Source organism: Sceloporus undulatus, chromosome 3 (assembly GCF_019175285.1).
Source record: "Sceloporus undulatus isolate JIND9_A2432 ecotype Alabama chromosome 3, SceUnd_v1.1, whole genome shotgun sequence".
Taxonomy (NCBI): Eukaryota; Metazoa; Chordata; class Lepidosauria; order Squamata; family Phrynosomatidae; genus Sceloporus; species Sceloporus undulatus.
The window spans coordinates 32,838,792-32,860,704 of NC_056524.1; the positions used below are offsets into that span (position 1 = coordinate 32,838,792).

At 40.5% G+C, this 21,913-nt stretch overlaps 1 protein-coding gene across 1 annotated transcript in view; it reads right to left on the bottom strand.

Annotated features, from left to right (window-relative positions):
- Nucleotides 1–15,495, bottom strand: part of SLC7A1 (solute carrier family 7 member 1) — a 31,032-nt gene extending 15,537 nt beyond the window's left edge. Inside the window, exons 1-5 of the mRNA XM_042461074.1 lie at nucleotides 15,447–15,495; nucleotides 14,110–14,493; nucleotides 6,412–6,570; nucleotides 3,897–4,050; nucleotides 1,307–1,425 (exon numbers count right to left, since the gene is read on the bottom strand). Of these exons, the coding sequence (XP_042317008.1) occupies nucleotides 1,307–1,425; nucleotides 3,897–4,050; nucleotides 6,412–6,570; nucleotides 14,110–14,493; nucleotides 15,447–15,480 (850 nt within the window). The 5' untranslated portion in view covers nucleotides 15,481–15,495. The remainder of the gene's footprint in view (nucleotides 1–1,306; nucleotides 1,426–3,896; nucleotides 4,051–6,411; nucleotides 6,571–14,109; nucleotides 14,494–15,446) is intronic.
- Nucleotides 15,496–21,913: the final 6,418 nt, after the last annotated feature.

Consider the following 21,913-nt stretch of genomic DNA (forward strand, 5'->3'; position numbering starts at 1 on the left):
AAACCCCACAAAAAACTAAAGACTATAAATAGTTAGATGAAATACATTACAACCATATGGAGCCATCTTACATTAAATAAGTCTGCCTGTTTCCATTTAGCTCAATATGGTCTATGCTGACTGACAGCAAGTCTCCAGCATTTTTAAATGGGGATCTTTCCCAACCATACCAGAAAATACCAGGGATTCAACCTGGAACCTTCAGTGCACAAAACACATATTCTACTAGATGCAGCCTTGTGTCCATTAAATACAGGGGTTATTACTAGAGCTGCATAATGTAATCCACTATGATTACATTTGTAGATGTTATACACAACACTTTTAAAAATATACCAATTTAAATCATATGAGTCACAGGCTGTGCAGAAAGAGATTCTCTGAGTTCATCAAACAGCCTATGTATAGCCCAGCCAAACAAATCTTTATGTCTTGATCAACAACATACCTTGAGAAAGGATTATACTACTGCAGTTACAGTGGGCACCTGGTATCCATTGGGGTTTGGTTCTAGGACCCCCCTTGGATACCAATATATGGGGATGTTCAAGTCCTATTAAATACAATGGCATAATAAAATGATGTCCTACATATAAAATGGCAAAATCAAGGTTTGTCTTTTGTGGGGTGGGCGGGGGGAATTTGTAGGGTCCCAATATTTTCAAGGCATGAATATTTGAATCTGTGGATGCAGAATCTACAGATAAAGAGGGCTGACTGTATTATGAACAGGGCATGGATGTCTTTTGATACTATTTACTAGTCAGTGTATTTAAAACTTACAGCTATAGAATACCAGTTGACTGGGAGAACAATACTGCTGCTTTCTGTCAAGCAGCTGCCTATTTCACAAATTTAAACAGAAAGGCAGAGATATATTTTTTTTTCCTTTCCCTAAGCACTAAGTGATTGAATGAGGAGTGGCTGTTCTTTACATAAATTACTCTATTAAGAGAAGCTGTCATCTTCATTCAGGACCATTAAAAGGGCTCTGAAGCAGCATTAAGTTGCTCTAGTATGTAAATATCTGTTCATTTAGTCAAGAAGAGCAATTAGTTAGCAATCAGACAAACATCTAAAATACTTTATGTTATTGTTTACACTTCTACAGAGATGCTAGCGATCACTGATGCCAAGAAAGCACAGTGCTAATGAAAAGTGTGTGGGGGGAGGAGTACTAGCATTTTCTTTTAGTACCCATTCCCTGATTACATGAACCCATTCTCTCTCTTATCAGTAGCATGGAAAGGCTGCCCACTTGCATGCAGATTTTACAACAGAAAAGTGTTTGGGCCTGTGGCCTTACCTGTGGTGGCAATGCAGTCAAATCCTACAAATGCATAAAAGCATGTTGCTGCTCCTGAGAGGACTCCAGAAAAGCCAAAGGGCATAAATCCACCAACACCATACTGCTCTTGTGTGCCACTAGAAACAATGGCAAGAAAGCAGAGGTTAATTATTCCACTTAACAGAGCTAGCCAATTCAAAGGATATATTTTCAACACACTGATAAATTCAGCTACAAGATTTCCATCCATGAGGTACATGGTTGTCATACTTGTTTCACTATCTCAATGCTCATCGCAGAATCCTGAGAATTAGTGGGGATCCTGAATCCCTTCACTACACTTGCAAGAATCCCTTGGCGTGAGGGACTGACTGTTAAAAGAAGCCTGATAATGCAATCCTATACACCTCTATTCAGCAGTAGGTCTCACTAGATCAATACAGCTTACTCCTTCAGACACAGCTTGCAAAACTCAGATTTTAAGTGACAAGAGGCAATGTTGTTACCTTTAAACATTTTAGGGACAATGGTCAAACTGGCTTTTTTTAAAAAAAAATAAGGTTTACTTGTTTTTCAGAAATGTTACTTTGAGGAGTATTGAGTGTTCTTAGTTCATCTTTATTACGGTCATAGATCAGCACAGTATTGGGTGGTTGAGGTCACTTTTTGTTTTCTTTGTAAAAAAAAAAAGGTAAAACCAAGTTGAGAGTAATGCATTCACAACATATTACATTACTCCTGAAAAACAATGACTAACATGTTGTTATTCTGAGTGTCAATTCCAAGCTCTGCTCCTAGATAAATGTGTATAGGATTGCAATGTAAGTCATTGCTCAAATGTGTACCAAACGTTATGAACTTCACCACTCCATTGTGTACAAACGATCTGCAGATTTGAGCACTTAACAGCAGATTAAGGTTATAATGCTCTTGGGTTTGCATAGAGAATATCACTGAAATCAGTAAGGATGCCCAAATAAAACACGGACAGAGTTTGGAAACACCATCCTTCAATCTATTTTTAAAAGATTTCTGAACTGTCTTAGTATACAAGCAACTTCCCAGATGAAAAATAATAGCTTTTACTAGCTTTGAACAAATGTTTATTATACAGCGGGTCCTTGGTATCTGCCAGGGTTTTGCTTTCCAGACCTACCGTGGATACCAACATTAATGGCTGTTCAAATCCCATTATGTACAATGGCATAGTAAAATTGTGTCCCTTGTCTAAAATGGCAAAATCAAGGTTTGCTTTTTGGAATTAATATAATTTTTTTAATATTTTCAAACCATGGAAAGTTGACTTCATAGATAAAGAATCCATGGATAGGGAGGGCTGACTGTACAAGTAAATTTAAATCCCAGATTGGAGATTATTTTTTAGACTACAACTCACCGAATCCACCAGCCAGCATGGCCAGTTGTAATTTTAAAAATTAATTTTTCTAAACTCAATCTAAAGATGCAGGCTTATAAAAGAGCAACCATATCATGTTTAATTTTAGGAACAGACTAAATGTGCACTGAATGAAGCTGATAAAACTGAGGTCAAACTGATAACCAATTAACGTAAGAGGCTGCTTCTACATGATCACCTCAGGAGTCTCTGATGGATTATCCACCAGTCTGAATAGACTGGTCCATCCCATTTGGACTACTGTAACACACTGTATGTGAGGCTGCCTTTAGAAACTGTTCAGAAACTTCAGTGGGTCCAAAACGCTGCAGCTAGAATGCTGACTGGAGGCAGTTATAGAGAGCATATAACCCCTGTATTGAAACAGCTTCACTGCCTACCCGTTTGTTTTTGAGCACAATTCACAGTGCTGATCATGACCTATAAAGCCCTACAGAGCTGACTATTTGACGAACCATACAAACCACCTAGAGCCCTATGATCCTCAGAAGAAGGCTTTCTCTTGGTCCCACCACCATCCCAGGTTTGTTTGATGAGCACATGAGGGAGAGCCTTCTCAGTGACTGCTCCCACCCTGTGTAACTCCCCTCCACAGGAGGCTAGGCTGGCCCCCTCCCTGCTGGCCTTTCTCCAGCAAGCTTTTTAAAATAATGCAGGCCTGGTTTTATTGGGTGGGAGGGCGTGGTTTAGATTATTTTTTAACCTTTGTATGTTTTAAATTTTGTATGTTTAAATTTTTTAACTTTTTACTGTTTTAATTAGGCTATTTTAATTGTTTTTAAAAACGTTGTTTTAATGTGTTTTTAATGGTGAGCCACCTTGGGTCCCTTTTTAAGAGAAAGGCGGGATAAAAATCAAATCAAATAAATAAATGAAATAAGTGGAGTGGCTGCTAATGTAAAATCCACATAGATTTATTAGCACAGCCTATATGGCCAGAATTCTAGAGTGATGGAGATTCAAATAACATTGCGAACACCATGGAAACAGTGCTAGTTACACATACTCCATTCAAGCAGAGGTATCAGTACATACAAGCCATGCCTACCCTAGAAATTGTTTGGGGAGGCCACATCACATACTAATCAGCTTACATTCTATCTCACCCCCATCTAACCCCTCCCCACATACAAACACACCATATACACCCACACACATACATAATTTTAAGCAAAATAAACTGGTACTTACTTGCACTGAAGTGAGATGTTTTCTGGAACCTGCCAGTTTTTTATAGATCCCTTCACAAAACCTGACACCATCACAAAGCCCAAGACAAGAACATTGATGCAGGTGAACACTTTGTTAACTATTGCGGATTCTTTCACACCAAACGTTAGAAGACCTAAAAAAGGTACAATAGATAATTAGAATTTTCAACATGAAGCAACAGCAAGTTATTCTGATGTGAGAAAGAGCTGCATCCCTATCTTTCCCCTGATGCAAGTTTCTATGGAGCTAATCTATTTTATTTTATCTACCAAGAGCCTGCACATCTAAAGGTCTGATTCAGAAGTCATACGTTAACATGACTTGACTGACATGATTATGCTTCTGTGGTTGTGTTACCTACCATTCCCTAACTGCAAAAGCACTCACTACTAGCTGCATTCTGCAGTAACCTCTGAATGACAATGTACATGAAACTAAGAAAGAAAAGAGACATGGAAAACATTCTTAGCCAATTCAAAAAGGAATATATCAGATGTTAGGAGAAAATGACTGTAAAAACTACACCTTGGGAATGCCACTTTTTCTCTCTGTTTTTGTTGAGGTAGGATACATGAAGGAGAAAATAATCTGAAACTATTCTGAATATACAGTACAATGTGCCCGCGTTATACGCGGGCGTGCTATACACAGCTTTGAGCATATGTGTAAAACCATGTGGGAGCGCATGGGACGCAAAGGGCGGCATGTCTGACTTGGATGAATGGGGCGCGCCCTCGTGGCACGTGTGTGCCACCGCACCGCCGCATGCACAAGCCCCATTCACTTGTATGGGGCTTGAGCATGCACGGTATTTGGCTTAAGGGGGAGCAGATCGGATCCCCCGCGTATATGAAACTTGGAAAAGATATGTTTTGCTTTTAGAAACAATCCATGAAAGCTTTTTAAAATACAGCCACTACTGCACATTTGCAGGTTAAGTATTGATAGATTTAATAATAAACAGATTCTTGTATTTGCCCCTGCCACGCCACAAAAAATGTTCTCTAGGCAACTGTAGGTCCTTGAGCATGATTCTATGTTCAGCTTTCTAAAGATGTAGACCAAAGGGTTGCACTGCAGTACCTACATATGACTAAAGAGAAAAATCTTCTAGGCATTTGTAGGTCCCCCAGCACAGTTCTATGGTCTTATTCTGGCAGAATAGACCATAGACTCATGCTGAAGAACCTACAAATGCCTAGAAAAGTGTTCTCTCAGGTAAAAATAAAAATAAAAAATAGCAGGCCTATATTTGTGTTTTTTCACTTTTGTGGGGCATGGGCTGTGTCCCTAATCCCCACAAAAATGAGGGCTGACTGTACTATGAATGAGAAACAAGCTGATTTTTTTCATTCCATTGATACATTGACCCATTCTGATAAGGCCATATTTTTCTTTTCAATCAAAGTGTATAATTCTTCTATGTGCTGTTCTTAAAAGAAAAATGCAACATTTAAAGCTGTTTGCATTGCAGCAGTAATTCTGAAATGAGAAGTAGTTTCGCTGTCATTGCTACATCACCAAAATATGGTGTTTTGTTAGCAGGAATAGTGCCCCTCTTCCCTGGGAATCTGTCGATCCCTATTTTATGGTCATAAACAAGAAAGCCACATGCAAAGTTTCCAATTTAATTCCGTTTCTACAGTTACAAAGAACCCAACAGGTCACTCCTGAAACTTGGTGACATTCTCAAACATAATTTCCAGTGAAAGAGAACTTACCAGAAAAGTTAAAAGAATGTGTTCCTTTCAGAAGCAAGGAGAATCACTGAGCTGCTGTAAAACAGATTCATGACTGTTGCCTGTACTCTGGGAAAATGTGGCTAAAGTACATTTATGATTTTGACATGTCTTGGAATTATCCACAAGATCAGTTTGACAAATGGCAAAATACACGGAGGGTGGGGGGTGAGAGTGGGGTCTTGTTTTCTCTTGTTCTCAAATTCAGCACATTTTACAAAGGGCTTGTTTCAATTATTTGCCCCTCAAGAATAAATTCTGTATTGCCTAAAGTGGTTATATATTCTGATTCTTCTAAAATCAACAGCCATCCACCAGCAGGATAGTTCTATCCTTTCAACATCCACATCTATTATTCAGTTTCAAAAGCAAAAGGTTTATAGTTCAAGCAAATCTAGATTTGTGAATATACAAAGATTTCCACCTTGAGCCTCCTTCCCCTCCAAATTCCTTAAGTAATTAATGTAACGTAGAAAGCAGTACTGTGACTCATTACCCATTTTTATTTAAGCATCTAAGTACACGTTCAAAGTAAAAGCAATTTCAAGGTGGCTAACAAAAGATCTAATTCTGCAGCTATTCACTGGGTTAAACCTGACACCTTCAGCAAACAAGAAAATTTTAAAAACAAGGCCAAAATAAATGAGGGTGTTTGCCTTTAGTGTAAAAGCCAACAATGAAACCGCAGAAGGACAATGAATTATCATTTCAGAAAAGCCTGCCCAAACCTGCATTTTTTTCATTCTCTCTCTCACCTGTCAAGATTAGGATAATGACAACAGAAAAGACATCTGGATATTTTGCCAGCACACCAGGAGCATTCATAGACATGTACTGCTGAAAGAATTTCTCAATGTGCCTGCCAATAAGCTCATCGAATGTCGCACTCCACGCTCTAGCCACACTTGAAGTTCCTGTCAAGAGAATTAAAAGAACGGGGACTATTTATTCACTATTTTCATTTTATATATCATCTTTTATCAGTTTATTTCAGTGTGACATGTAAAACTTATGTAAGGATACAATTATAAAAGTAAGTGTCATTTTCTTTTTTTCAGTGTGCTAACAGAAGTTGAAAGATTTGGAAAGGCTCCCCAACTGCCCTCAGTTCTACAGAACTACAAAGGGACTATGTCAATCTTGAGGTGGATTTCTGTTAATTCAAATGGCACACCAACATTCCCTAGCCTGGTACTCTCCAGATGTGTTAAACTACAACACTTATTAATCCCCAAGCAACATAGACAATTGAAGTAGACCAGCATAACTGGGAACACTAGAGACAGAAGCAAACCAAGGAGGTTAGGAGAGTCATATATCCCATTCATTCACATGTTTTAAGGTACCGTTTTCATGTGTTTCCAGATGATTATCAAACTACACAAAATGCAGTGGGAGAAGCTGTTACCCCTTATACAGTGGCACTGTATCGAGCTCTGCAACTACACATAGGAAATTCTGTTAGCAAAATGCACCTGATTGTTTTTATTAGTGGACTCAGAGGAAGAATTCTACTCCTGTTAATTTGCTATTCTCTCCTCTGGAATCCACTGGCAGCAGAACTTTGTGCACCTATCAACCTGCACCATCAGGAGAAAATAAAATAACCAAAGTTTCTAATGACAGCCCACTGAAATTTTCCACAGGTGGATCAAAATCAAAGCTCTGGCCTTTCTACAATTTCCCAGCACCACAAGCACTTTTAAAAACATGGCTTCACAGTCCATCACATTCATTGTAATGCACATGCTTATATACACAAATGTCAATTACCCAGTCACATTCAGTCTCCCCAAAATTTCAACATTCTTCTCACACCAAACTGGCAACCATTAGGGCTAATTTACATGGTTGAGTTCTATAGAAAGACAACTATGGCCTGTTACAGACTGCCAAAATAAAGCTGCTTCTGGTCTCTTTGGAGGTATGCTATTTTATTGATGCATGGGTCCTAAGAGTCCGGAGGTCGCACCAAAGCCACACTCCATTCCTAAGCACTGGAGTGCAGCTTTGATGCAGCTTCCGGATTCTTAGGATGCATGCATCATTTAAACAGCATACCTCCAAAGAGACCCGAAGCAGCTTTATTTTCGCAGTCTCTAACAGGCCTATGTTTTCAAACAAGAAGACCCAAGTGGATAGGATACTTGGCATAGTCCTTTTCTATTTCACTGCTGATCTCCAGCTAGGTGCTGAAGTTACAGTTCTAAAAAAAAAAACATTCCCAATAACAATTTATACACACACACACACATTTATATTTTAATCGAGCCCAGTCCCATAGTTGTCATAAGAACAGGAAGACACATCCTTTAGAGTTGTGTTGTTCTGTTCGGTGCCAATTTCAGGAAATATGCATTTCAAAGAAATTGCCAACTGGCCCCTTGCCTGATATTGTCTATTTTAGAGGTTTAACCAAATGTAAAGAACTTTTCTTTCCACCCATTTGCCTTCCATTTTACTCAGTGATCCACTGGTACCTAGATCACAAATGCTAGGCCCACACTCCAGGTGACAAACTAAATGAATATTTATTTATTTATTTATTTCTATCCAGCCTTTCTCCCAAAAAGGGAATATGATTTAGAGCCACAATTCTTAAGTGAATGCTAGTTTCAAATGATGTATCATTACTGCCCACTTGATCAAGGAACCTTTTCAATATCTGCTGAATTAATATAGTAAAGAGACAATTTGGGACAATGATTGACAATTCAGAAACAGCTTTTTCTTCATCTCTTCTAAAAAACTTCTTTAATGAAGCAATCAGACCTGCCTCGTTTACAGCAAATTAGATCTAAGTGGGTTTCAACTAGCTTGAAATCATGCATAGTGCCTGCTCTCTATTTAAATCCATGAAAGCTAATAGGCATAATTAATAATAATAATAATAATAATAATAATAATAATAATAATAATAATAAATATTTATTTATATCCCGCCTCTTCTGTTTGGGGATCAAGGTGAGTAACAGAATTTATGCAGTACACAATACAAAAACAATAAAACCCATCTTATGTTGGCTTCCATGTCGTTGTTGTTGTGTGCCTCCAAGTCATTTTTGACATATGGTGAACTTAAGGTGAACCTATCATAGGGTTTTCTTGGCAAGTTTCTTCAGAGGGCATTTGCAACTGTTATCCTGAGGCTGAGAGTGTGACTTGCCCAAGGCCACCTAGTGGGGATTTATACTTGAGCAGGGATTTGAACCCTGATCTCCAGAGTTGTAGTCCAAAGCTGAAACTGCTAGACCACACTGGGTCTCATGTACATTTTATTTATTTATTTATTTTTTAAAACGGTGTCTTCTTTAATGCCTTGCATCTCCGTGTTATGCCCTTGCACAGTACTGTATTCTGCACAGGTATACAGAGAGCCTGGGGTGAGATAAAAATGGAACCCTTGTCTAAGAAACAGCCTTCACAGGTGGCTCCTAGCCAGGAAGCAGTTAATAAAACTCAGAGGTGGTAGCAGTTAATACAATTCAGAAATATGACCCTGAGGAATAGTTAGATTAGAAATTCAAAACATGGAGTAAAACAATGCTCCTCAAAGAGAAATTTCCATAATACCCCTCCATGCAATGTGGTCAGTAGATAGAGCTTTTAATGGGGAGGATGTATAGTGTTGTTTTTATTTCACCATGTTTTAAATGCCTTTTAATGCTGTTTTAACTTGTGTTTTTAAATTAGTTACTTTAATTGTATTTAATTGAAAGGTGGGCTATACAATAAATAAATCTCCATTTCAAAAGTTATAGGAGTATGTCTAGATTCACAGAAGTGGCAACCAGACTGTAAAGTCAATGTGAGAAGTCTGTCTACTTGCTATGTAGCTATATGGATCAATTTGCTGTAGTTTCACACAGTGGAACAGAAAGTTGCCCCAGGTCTGTATGAAACTGTTTTACTACTGAAGAAAGGACAACCAGAAAAACAGGCTGCACAAGTCTTAAAGACAGGACTGACCACCTCTCTTCTTCTCAGGTTTATATTTTTCCCTCCTTATGTCTGCCCAGGTTATTGGCTTCATGGCTTCAGGTCATTGCTCCATTCCTGTCTATTGCAGTTGCTCCCATAAATTAATTGGATTGTGGTGAAAAGATCGACTGGCAGCCACAAAAGGTTTTTTATGTCCAGGAGCAAACTGCAGGAGGATTAGTACAGTAGGTTTGAAGCTGACTGTTACAGACAGCCAAAATAAAGCTGCTTCAAGTCACAGTGGAGGTATGATGTTTCAATGATGCATGCGTCCTAAGAGTCCAGAAGTCGCACCAAAGCCACGCTCCAGCCCTAAGGACTGGAGCGTAGCTTTGGTGTGGCTTCTGGATTCTTAGGACGCATGCATCACTGAAACACCATACCTCCACTGTGACTCGAAGCAGCTTTATTTTGGCTGTCTGTAACAGGCCAAAGATTTTGCAAGATGTAAATGTTGCTACTAGAAATTTGAATAAAAGAATTGCTAAAGTTCATACATCCTTGGTTCCAAATGCTAACCTCAGCATGACCACTATGATTACAGGGTCATCTAGATGACAGATTTTAATCAAACTTGGGAAATAATTCAATGCTCTCTCCTAGTCACTTACTTTGCTGCTTCTTTAATGACAGCAAAACAGAGTTCTCTTCCATATCAACAAAATAACCCCTGAAAGCTACAGTATTTTCAGAGCTATAAACCAAACCATGCAACTGTCAAAAAGGGAAGCACGGGGCAGGTGGAGAATCCTGCTATGCCTCACTTTTTTCACTGTTTATACATACATACATACATACATACAAGGCAGTTGAACAGGCAACAGCAAACGGAAGCAACAGAACTAGGGAAGAGGGGTTAACTATTTGGTCCCTTGGAAAAGTACTTCTTCAGTAGACGCTCTATGATGTCAATGCACAATTGGGACCAATTTGTTAGAGGTCCCTAAATCCCATTTGGTGAGGACCTCACAGAGGGCTTTCACTATCGCCGCCCCCTCATTGTGGAATAAGCTCCCTATAGAGCTCCGTTCCTCTGCATCTTTAGTTTCTTTTAAGAAACAATTAAAAACGCATCTATTCCAGCTGGCTTTTTCACTCTAGGTAATAGTGTTCTTTCTCTGCTCCTTGTTCTTGTTCTTCGACCCCGGATTAGTGCAATATACTGTCTTTTTCTTGCCCCTAGTGAATTGTGATTTGTATAGATTCCCGTTCCTACCCCTAGTAATGATGTTTTTAAACTTTTTATATTGTGATGCTTTATCTGTATTTTATTGTTTCTTGTCTTGTAAGCCGCCTTGATCATGCAATTGGAAAGGCGGGATATAAATAAAAATTATTATTATTATTATTACAATGTTAGTTCTAGAAAGGAGTATAATGGGCTCTGATCTTACTAATAATCAAGTTCAAAATACAATACGTTATTTCTCAATTTAGTTTAATTTATCAAGCCCAGTTATAAATCAAATGCAAGAATAGTGGGAGGGAATGCATCCATTTAGTAAATCCAAATAACCATAAAGCTGCTGGGTTCTATAGTTCAAAATACAGATAAACATGATTTATATTTTACCCTTCTACACATGTGAATACTCTCTAGGCACTTGTAAAACGTGCATATATCAAAATACATCTTTTAAACCTCCAACTTTGATGACATGACCTAATGCAGAAAATTCTATAGGAAACAACGTAGTATGACTTGCAGGGGGGCATTCTCTGATCAACAGGAGTTGTATTTTCCCAGCATCTATAAATGCCTACAAAGCAAGGAAATTCCTCAAAACGATGTGCATCAACACCAGGAAGATGTAAATAAATAAGCCACTTTTGAAGTTCAATATCCATTCCCTCCACGCCCTTCCTACACTACCACTCCTGTTTCTCTTTTCATGAACAAATTTGCTCCTAAGAACAAATGCATGCTGTGCTTTACCAAGTATTTATAAAACAGCAAAAACATTAATCTTTGTTTCTCAGCACACATCTTTAAAAAAAATAATGAGCTAAATTCCTGCTCCTTGCTACAAGTTGGCAGACCATACTAAGTAGTTCAGATATCAACACAGAGTAATACTGTTCATCTACATTTCAGTTAATTGCCAAGGAAAAACCTGCTTTAAGCAAATTCTAACCAACAGTTAGTATAATGATGCAAAATTCCCTAAAGGTGTTCCTGTACTGGTGATTTAATGTCAACATGTTAAATTAAGCTTCCTGTCTGGGTATTAAAAGCAAGGTTCTAAATGAATATGAACTAATACAGTTACATTTCCCTGGAGGAACACTAATTTACTGCAAATAAAGCCAATTTTTCAACAATGAACAAAATAAATGTAAGAAATTCAAGAACTGTGCAAATATTTGGTTGAATAAAAGCCACCTAGCTTCTGTGATGTATTTAAAATCTTATTTAAAATGCCTGCCCATTGAAAAACTCAACATTTTTCAAAGGTCAGACATTTTAAATATGATTCCAATACCCCCAATCTTAAATTTCACAGGTCCAACTATTTTTTTAAAAAAATTAAAAATAAAGAAACGTTTTATATAAAATTTCTTATATAAAGAATATATATATCTATGGGACAAAACAAAGTGCCCCTTTGCGGCAGCTTCCCAGCGGCTTGGGGGCATGTTGTTTAGACAACGCACACCCTCAAGCCGGCAGGAAGTCGCTATGAAGCCGCCTGCCCAACCACATGGCAGGCAGTTTTGCGGCACTCCGGTGGAGCGGCATTTATATGCTGCAGGAGCACTGCAAAGCCATAGTGGAAAAGCTGACTTTTTGCCAGCTCAAAAAAGGAGCAGCTTTCTGCTAGTTCTTTTTGGGCTGGCAAAAAGCCAGAACGGTGCTGTGCCATGTGGTTGTTGTGGCCCCAATCTGGCCATCAAAGGGGAGCCATCAAGTCACCTCTTCAGCACCGTCTGTTTCGGCTCTATATTAGATTAATTTTGGACTTTACACGCTCCAATTCATGCCAACTGACCTTATTAATACTATTTCAATTACACCCTAGATAGTTTTGCCTTTAGTCCATTAATATGAACTGGTGCAAACATTTTTTTCTCATCTTCAGCAAGCTAAGATATGCATGAACTTTTTACTCATGCACAGAACACCTTTGCTCAAGCCAGATGCATCTACTTAACTACTGCTTCCTGTTTCCAGAAGCTAGGATCTTAAACAAATGTATTAGTATCCTGGCTTAATCCAATCTTACCAGTTTGGATGAAATAAGAAACTATAGCTATCTTCAAGTGATAGTTATCTTCTGATTCTATTCCCCACCCGCACTGGCACTGCATGTTGTAATCTGATACCTGCACACCTATGAGTGATTCATTCTATCTGCACTCTCCATCCTGAGACTGAGTATAACTGCAGGCATCATTGCCTAAGATATGGCATTATCTTTGAAATATAGCTTTTTTTGCCCATCCTTTTTTAACCACTTAGGCTCAGAACAGACAGGCCAAATGAAGCGGCATCTGGATGCTTTGGAGGCTGGCATTCAAATGACACATTCCTCCAGGGAGGCCGAAGACATGGTGAAACCACACTCGGGTCCTTTGGGCCAGAGCAAAAAGAAGCAGGGATAATTTGGCTCCTGGTGACACAGTCCCAATCCGCTTGCTGCCAGAGTGGACTTGGGTCATTCGTTCACGCCCCTCTTCTTCAGCCCATAACCTACTTTTAGATCCTTGAGAATTCAAAAGTTTGCACTTTGGTTGATCCCAATAAAGGTATTATCCAATGGTAGATTTTGAGGGCCCTCGTGAACCAACACAGCCATCTTTCTGTTTAATATATGGTTAAACAGAAGCTTTCTGGTCTGAATGTAGCTTACTGCAAAGAACGAAGTGAATGAGTTGTGTGCATGGATAAAACAACCCAAACAGATATGATTACATTAATTCTGAAAACACTGAACTATTTAAGATAAAGATATCTAGATCCAGTTTTCACACCTCCCAAAATTGTGCCTGGTCATAAAGGAACTTGGCCAGTCCAAAAGATTTAATCAAACACACAGCACCCTATCACATGCACAAGGATAAGCCAATCACAGTCTGAGCCACTATTTCCCCCTTTCAAAGCCTTTCTTCATCACAATCAGGATACAGCTATTATGCTGCAAATACAGCATGTGAAATCAAATATAAACTTCATACAGTAATAAAATCTGAGCCATAAATATAGCGTGTAGTCTGCCATCCTTATGTCAATTCATCTCAGTGAGCGTAAGGAATCTTTTAAATTGTTGTCTTGTCATTTGAACGTTCACTATCGAAGCCTGAGTCTACTACCCAGTTTTCCCTATTCAAATATACTGTGCATTTCTTATGGCATTACAAAAAAGTGGGATTTAAATGCTCTAATTGCAATTGCTATTAAAAACAAGGCATAACAAGGACATTTCACAGATGCAAATAATTTTTTTTTGTTAAATGGAACAAAAACTACCCACCAATGACATAGGAGAGAATTAGATTCCAGCCAGTGATGAATGCCCACAGCTCACCAACAGTTACATAACTATAGAGATAAGCTGATCCAGTCTTTGGAACTCTAGCACCAAATTCTCCATAGCAAAGTCCAGCCAGCACAGAGGCAAGGGCAGCAATCAGAAAAGAGATGACAATCGCAGGTCCTGAATTTTCTCGAGCCACTGCCCCAGCAAGGACGTAAACTCCTGCCCCAAGTGTACTGCCTACACCAAGAGCCACCAAGTCAAATGTGTTGAGGCAACGTGAGAGCCGGCTTTCTTCTCTTGTGCAGTCTACCACTTTCCGACGAAACAACTGCTGTCCAAATCCAAGAAATCCCTTGCAAGACATCTTCCTGATGAAACCTGTAAAAGAGTAAGCATTATTTGTAAGACACTGTAATCTTCAGCTGAATCATCAACAGTAAAGTTCAAAGTGGAGATGAAAACAATTTTGATTGGTTATAGTTTGTTTTTTTAAAATAAGTCACAATTCACCTAAAGAAGATGTTTCTGCATGGGATAATGACATTTCCCAATAAAAAAAGGTTATACTTCCTTATACATAAAGTAAGACCTGAAAAGGGCACTATAATCAGTGGGTGACATCAGGCTTGACTCAGATCAGTGGAGCTCAAGTCTTTTAAGCTATTCCAAACTTCAAGGAGGCCAACTGATAAACTCTAGAGAAGCAAAAGGCATGCCATTCCCCATTAATAGGCATTGTCTGTATGCCACCAATTCTGTTAATAGAAGTGCAGAGCCTGAAAATGTTACTAGTTTTGGATTAAACCTCCCAGTTCAGAGTTTTAATTTAAAACTAGCTTTGGCAAGCTCTGTAGTAGTAGTATCAAGCAACCCAATAATTATCATGTGTAGGGTAGAAATAAAATGATTTTTAATAAACAGAAATATATAAAAAGGCCACCATGTTTCTTTCCTAATATGAAGACAAAATCTTAAGGTACCTTAAAGGGCTGTCATAGCAGTAATCAGATACTGCAAAAGGTGCACATAACTATTTTCTGTGTGAGGTCTGTAGGTTGAGAAGGTTGACTATCAGCAAGCTCCTCACTGTACAAATGGGTCTCCTAGGTCCAAAGCACTCCTGTCAACCTTTTCCCCCAGAGCACAATGTACATCAGCTTTCAAACTGGCATACTGATTCTCTCTCCAGGGAGGGATTTTTTTAAAAGGATGACCAAAGCAGGAAAATTAGCCAGAAAAAGAGAAACTACCATTTATACTTGAGTATAAATTGATCTCATGGGTAAGTCAGGAGCAGGTTTGGAGCCCAAAATTAAGGAATTTGCTCTAACCTGTGGCTAAGTGGAGGGTAAAACGTAGGAGCATGTAACTAAGGATGTAAAGGGAATTTTAAACACTGCATAAGAAATGCACTGTATAAATTGCTTCTTTCCCATCCACAGCAATCACCCCAGACTAGGGTGCATTGTGGGAGCAGATTGTTGAAAAGCAACTCAGCAAACTCCTCCTGGCTTGAGATGAACAGAGGTAGGCTGTAGGTCTTTTTTGGCAGCCTCAGCTTCCTCCTTCCATCTTCCTTCTCCTCTGAACTGGACAGGACGCTTTGGTGATGGAGGGAGATGCAACCTAAGGAAAGAGTTTTCCCAACAGCTGGCAGGCAATGCAATGAATTTTGTGGAAGAGAGGCATGACTGTGGAGAATCCACAGCAGACACACCACTAAAGAAGGGCTGCACCTCTTCTGCTCACTCTTTTCCTCCTACATCCAGCCCCAAACATAGCTGGGGAGGCAGCTCAGACTGCACTTGAACCTACAGCACTAGCAGCATGGTCCCCTTTTCTGTTCCAACGCTGCTGTCACTTAACCCTTGAGAGGCTGGATGACTACTTAGGCATCAGCAATTATAGGCTGCTCGTTTCTCTGCTGACATACAGCCATGTTTGCACTCTCTTGCAGCAGCAGCCAAGCCAAGCAAAGCTCACTATAATCTCCCAAAGGCAAGAAAGCACGCTCGCTCGTATATACAGTTCCCACTTGGATCCGGAAAAGGGGGGGGGATTTGAGCACACATATGTGTGTCAGGCTGAGGGGAGGAGGGAGTCTGATTCTGTTTCAGCTGTCCCGGGTTTTTGACGAGTAGATTTTTTGATAAACATTAGAGGAAGATGTGTGTGTATATGTATGTATCATAGGTGTAATTTAGTTCCTGTGTTTCTTCATGTGTTGTTGTTTTTTTTAAAAAAACCAACCTTCAAATTTATAACTGATTAAAGTGAGAACAGTTAAATTTCAATCTTGCTGTCACTGAACTGGAGTCAACACATTTTGGCTGGCCTTGGTGGCCAATCAACAAAGGTTTGTTGACCCTAGGGCCCTGTCCCTCCCTCCGTTGCAAGAGTCTTGCTCCTGACCTTGTACTGTGCCACTGCAAAATGCAACAGAGGTCAGGGACAGTAAATTCAATGTCTGTAAAGAGAGTAATCCATTATTCCTAGCTCTCTTCCTTTTCTCCAAGCCAAAGAGGAGACTGGGAATCACCCCCAAAATTCTAATGGGGGCATTCAAAAGATCAGCGAAATTGCTGGGGTGATCCCTGTCCTCCTTTCAACTCCAAGCTAAAGAAGGTTGAGACCTGAAGCAGCAGCAAAGCAAGCCCCAGCTGTTCCTGCCTGGCTTTAGAGATAAAGACTAGAACTTGTTGAGTTTGGCCCCATGCCTCTGAGGTACAGGTCCAAAACAGAGGATTCCTAGACCAGGAAAAGACAAAACTATGAAAACTGGGGGAGGATGGAGGAGGGACAGAAAAATTGTCTGGCAGCTAAATGCACTCCCAAAACTTTTTTCACCATTTTGTCAACAGAATAATAGTAAATAACACTCCTATAGAAGAGTCTCGATTTTGGAATGAGAGAAATGCTTTTCAAGAAAAAGATTTTCTTTCTTTAAAATGTGTAGGATGAAAACATTCATACAAGAAATCAGCAGATGTTAATCTTTTACAAACCAAGCCTGATTAGCAACTTGTTGTTGCTGTGTGCCTTCAAGTCATTTACATCTTATGGCGACCGTAAGGCCATGGGGTTTTCTTGGCAAGATTTGTTCAGAGGCAGGTTCCCCGAGGCTGAGAGCAAGTGATTTGCCCAAGATCACCAATGGCTTTCATAGCCCAGCTGGGAATTGAAGCCTGGGCTCCAGAATTGTAATCCAACACTCAAACCGCTCACACTCTCTCATAAGCTGATTTGGAATTTATGAAACTATTATTGGTTTAATGCATTAGACTGCAACTCTAGAGACCATGGTTCGAATCCCCACTCAACCAGGGAAGCCCATTGCGTGACCTTCGGCAAGTCACATCAATCAGCCTCAGGGGAAGGCAATAGCAAACCTCTTTTGAATGAATCTTGTCAAGAAAACCCTGAGATAGGTTTGCCTTTTGGTTGCTGTAGGAAGGAAACAATTTGAAAGCACACAACACTGAATGCTATTGAAGAGTTAATTAATTTATTTAAGTTACAATTATTTAGCTTAAAACTCATATACCTTGCTAATTCTTCATGTTGAGATGGCAGCTGTCTAATATATATAGTTCAAATAACAGGCTTTATTTCACTTATTACAATGAGCACAATCCAGTTAGTAGATTACACAGATGTATCTTTTTGGGCAAGATTGGAAGGGATATTCTCTAGCCCTTTGCACCCTGTAGAAAACATAACCTCCACAGATGGCATGCCCTAGGAGCAGCTATAGCATCTGCCCTTTATCAATGGGGAGGTGATGGAAAGGGGAGGCAGTTCAAAGGAGGCATGTGGTCTTGGTTCAGAGGGAAGGAAAATGCACTCCATCTAGGCACATGCCCTCATTTCTTCTCCCCTATAAGCTCCAACCAGCTGCATCTTTCTTCTCTACATTATCTCTCCCTCCTTTGTCTTTCCCATTGGTCAGGAGCAGTTAGAGTGGCTGCCCAGGGGTTGAAAGTTAACAGACTTGAGGGGAAGGCACAGAACTACAATTCACTTCACCTACTTGCTGTAGGATCTTGTTCAATTTTTGATGTCTATTCTCAACTTTGTATTACCCGTTCCCATGCCATTTCTGATTTCTTGGCCAGCAAAAATGAAAGATTCAGCAGCTTTTCACTCCTTCTGATGTTTGGCATATTTGCTGTTTTATTTTTTTAAAATTAAGGTACTTAGTACAAAGTACAATGTATGTTTACCTGTGAGTAACAGCGCATCACTGTCACAGTAAGTATGCATAGAATTGCTCTGCAATGCCAAACAGTATATTTTATGCATTCCATTATGAATGATGCATTGTTATTAAAACAGTAATAGAAGTTTAAGTAAAAAAGTAAATTTTTATCCTTTCTTAATTCCTGACCACCACCACCATCACCAAAAAAACAGGAAAAACATATTCTGTCACAGCTTCAACATTTCTGTAAATGGTACAGCTCTACATTGGGAGCTTGTTACTTTGACTGTCTTTCCAAGATAAATTTAAGCAACTTAGAAAAACAGTAATCAATCCACCCCTTCCTTCCTCTCAACCTTGGAGCTAGGGAGGGGTGATGACCATCTGAAGAGTTGATCAGGGACTGTCAAAGATCTCTAAAGTATCACATAATTATGGGGGTGACATATCCCATGTGGGGGTTACACCCACCTCTGAAGTCAGGGTGAAATCATAAGGCTGAAGAGCTTATCTCACTTAACAGAAAGCAACCACACCCTAGTCACAATGATCAGAATGATGGAAAGTACCATTCACCACACTGAGGTGCGTTACAGACTGCCAAAAAGCAGCGGCCTGTACCCGCCCCTTTCCCCGGGGTATCGGGGCCTCAGTGGCCAGAATGGCAGCCGCTGAGGCCCCGATCCGCCGCTTTCCCGGGGAAGCGGCAAAAGGCCGCTTCCCCCCCGCAGCCTGGAAAGGGGTGTTCCTTTGGGGCTTCGCCCCAGGACACCACGAGCGGCGGGGAGGAGAGAAGGGGCCGCTTGGCCCTTTCTCCCTTGCGTTGCGGGCGCAGGCCGTACGAAGGCTGCGCCCACGACGGCAAAGCGCGACGCAAACCGGAAGGAGCTCCGAAACGGAGCTCCTTCCGGCTCCGCCGCGCAAAGGGCGCACTAACACCCTTGTCGAGGCGACGACATCACACATCCGCGCCGCCCCGTATAGAGGCGGCGCGTCGTAACGTCGTCATGGCGGCCCCCATGTAGTATGGGGAGGGCGCCGCCATTTTGTAGTACGGACCTCAGTCCGTAGTAGGGTTAGGGGGGGTGCGGAACGCACCGCACCTTCCTAACCTAATACGGACTTGACTACATACTAAAAGGCCCCGTTTGTAACGGGCCTGAATTTTTATTTAGTTGTTATACTGTGTGTGGTATAATAAGAGTCCTCTCTTAATTTCATCATTCACCCTTACAACAGTCCTGTGAGGTAGGCGAAGGCTGAGAATAGTGGCTGACAAGAGGTCACCCAATGAACTTCACAGCCATGTAAATTTTAATCAGGGTCTCACCAGTCCTATCTTACCAATTCACTACACAACAACGGGCTTTATGTCAATACTTCCAGTGGCAATATAACAATTCCCAAAGATAATTAAGGCTAGTTCCCACGTACAGTGATAAGCTTGACTTTGGGTGCTGACCATTTCAGAAAAGAGGTCATATAGCTGAAAGTTCAACATTACTAAAAAGTTTCCCTGCACTGTAGCAAGTTGGGATTAGATGGCCTTTGGCATTGTTTCCCTTTGCTTCCATCCTTGCTACATGCCCCTAAATTTTAACCGTAGACTTACCCCGAGTCATATTAACATCCATAATTTTGGTCTCAAAAAGTGCCCTCGACTTATACATGAGGTCAGCTTATAGTTAATATCTTTGTAGGTCTGAGTTTAGGCGTTTTTAGAAGAAAGCCAGGCAGCATAAGCTAGCAATGCATGCTGTAAAATCCCATGGAAACCAGAATTCGAGCTTCACCAAGCATCTCTTGCAAATGGACTTAACTCTCCAAAGCTTCCTTTACAATGTGATTAATAAAGAAAGGAGGCAAGCTATACAGTGGTGCCTCGGGTTACGAAATTAATTCGTTCCGCCACCTTTCGTAACCCGAAAATTTCTTAACCCGAAACACTTTTCGTTAGCACTGGGAAAGCCTATAGCTGCACTTGCAGCATTTGAATTGTCGCCGCCGAATGAATTTCGTAACCCGAAACAGTTTTTGTGTCCATCCAACTTTTTCTTATCCACGGAAATTTCGTAACCCGATCATTTCGTATCCCGAGGCACCCACTGTACTTATAGATGGTGGAAGATTTTTAACGCTGGCTATAAGACTCTAAGTCAGTAGTTCTTAATCTTTCTTTACTAGGGACCCCTTAAGACCCCCCTCCAAGACTGAAGTAAATGTTTAAAATCAATATAATAATAATAATAGCTGAAAACTGACACATTAACAATTACACCATTCATTATAACCCTTTCCTTGGAGGCACGAAGAGAAGAAACTTTTTCTGCTGCTTCCTCCTGCAGTTTGAGGCTGGACCAGATTGAACTCCGTGCTGACTGGCTGGGCTCTGCACACTGTGCACATGGATGTCATAAGTCGTGCCCCTTTAGCAGCCCTTCTCCAGCTTCTAAGATTTCTTGATTCTAGCATACAAAATTGGAGTGTTTTTGACAGGATCTGCGAAATGAACTGGGAAGTAGAAAAGAGGCAGATGAGAGAAGGTTTGAGCCTGGTGGAGGCAGCCAGCCTCGGAGCAAGGAAATGTGTCATGGTGCCAAGGCAGGAAAGGGAGGTATGGGGGGCAATTGATGGAAAAGGAAACAGAGAGGAGGAGGAGGAGGAGACAGCAAGAACAAGCGGGCAGATAGGCTTTGGCTGAGAACTGCATTGTGTTTAAAGGCCTTGGTTAATTCTGAACAAGTTAATGTTAGTTGACATGCAGTGTTAAGGAAGGGGTGCCAGATTATCTGCCTGCTTTCTTTAGTGGACCCCTGCTCTTTCTTTCCCTCTCTTTTGTTGCTCTCCCATCTCAGTCTCCTCCACTCCTGATGAAGACGGCAAAAAGGTGGGGGGTTGGACCATTTCCGATAGGAGATTGGACTGCCCCCCGCTGGGAAGGAGGTGAGGAACAAAAGAAAGAAGGGTAAAGGCTGGGCTTGGCTGATTGTCAGTTGCACTTTTGCTCAGCTGCTCAGCCAACCTGTAATGAAGTGGCCATTTGACAGGCAACATGCAGGCCCAGCCAGCTACCGCCAGCCACGCTTTACCTTGGCTCTATCACACAAACTGCTCCTCTGCAGAGTGGAAGTGGGCTAAGCAGCCTTCATGGACTCCCTGTGTAGGACATTACAGATCCCCAGTTAAGAACCTGATCTAGTATCACTGGAAGAATTTAGGCTAAAACCCTTTGAGAAAGAGCTAAATACCAGTGAAATGTTCTTAATAGGAACTTATGAAACTCTCTTCAAAGGTAATGGGGCCTTTATTTACACATTGGCCCTTCGTATCCACAGATTCATTCATGGATTCAACTATCCGAGGCTGGAAAATTAAAAATAATATAAATTCCAAAAACTCAACCTTGATTTTGCCATTTTATTATACGTTTTTGTATATACTGGGACTGAGCACCTGCTCATTTTGGGATCTACATGGGGTCCCAGAACTAAACACCCACAGATAAAAGGCCCCACTGTATTTATTTAAGGCATTTATCACCTTTCCACCCATCACAGACCCATAGTAGATCTCAACCACCTAGACCAGCTAACAACA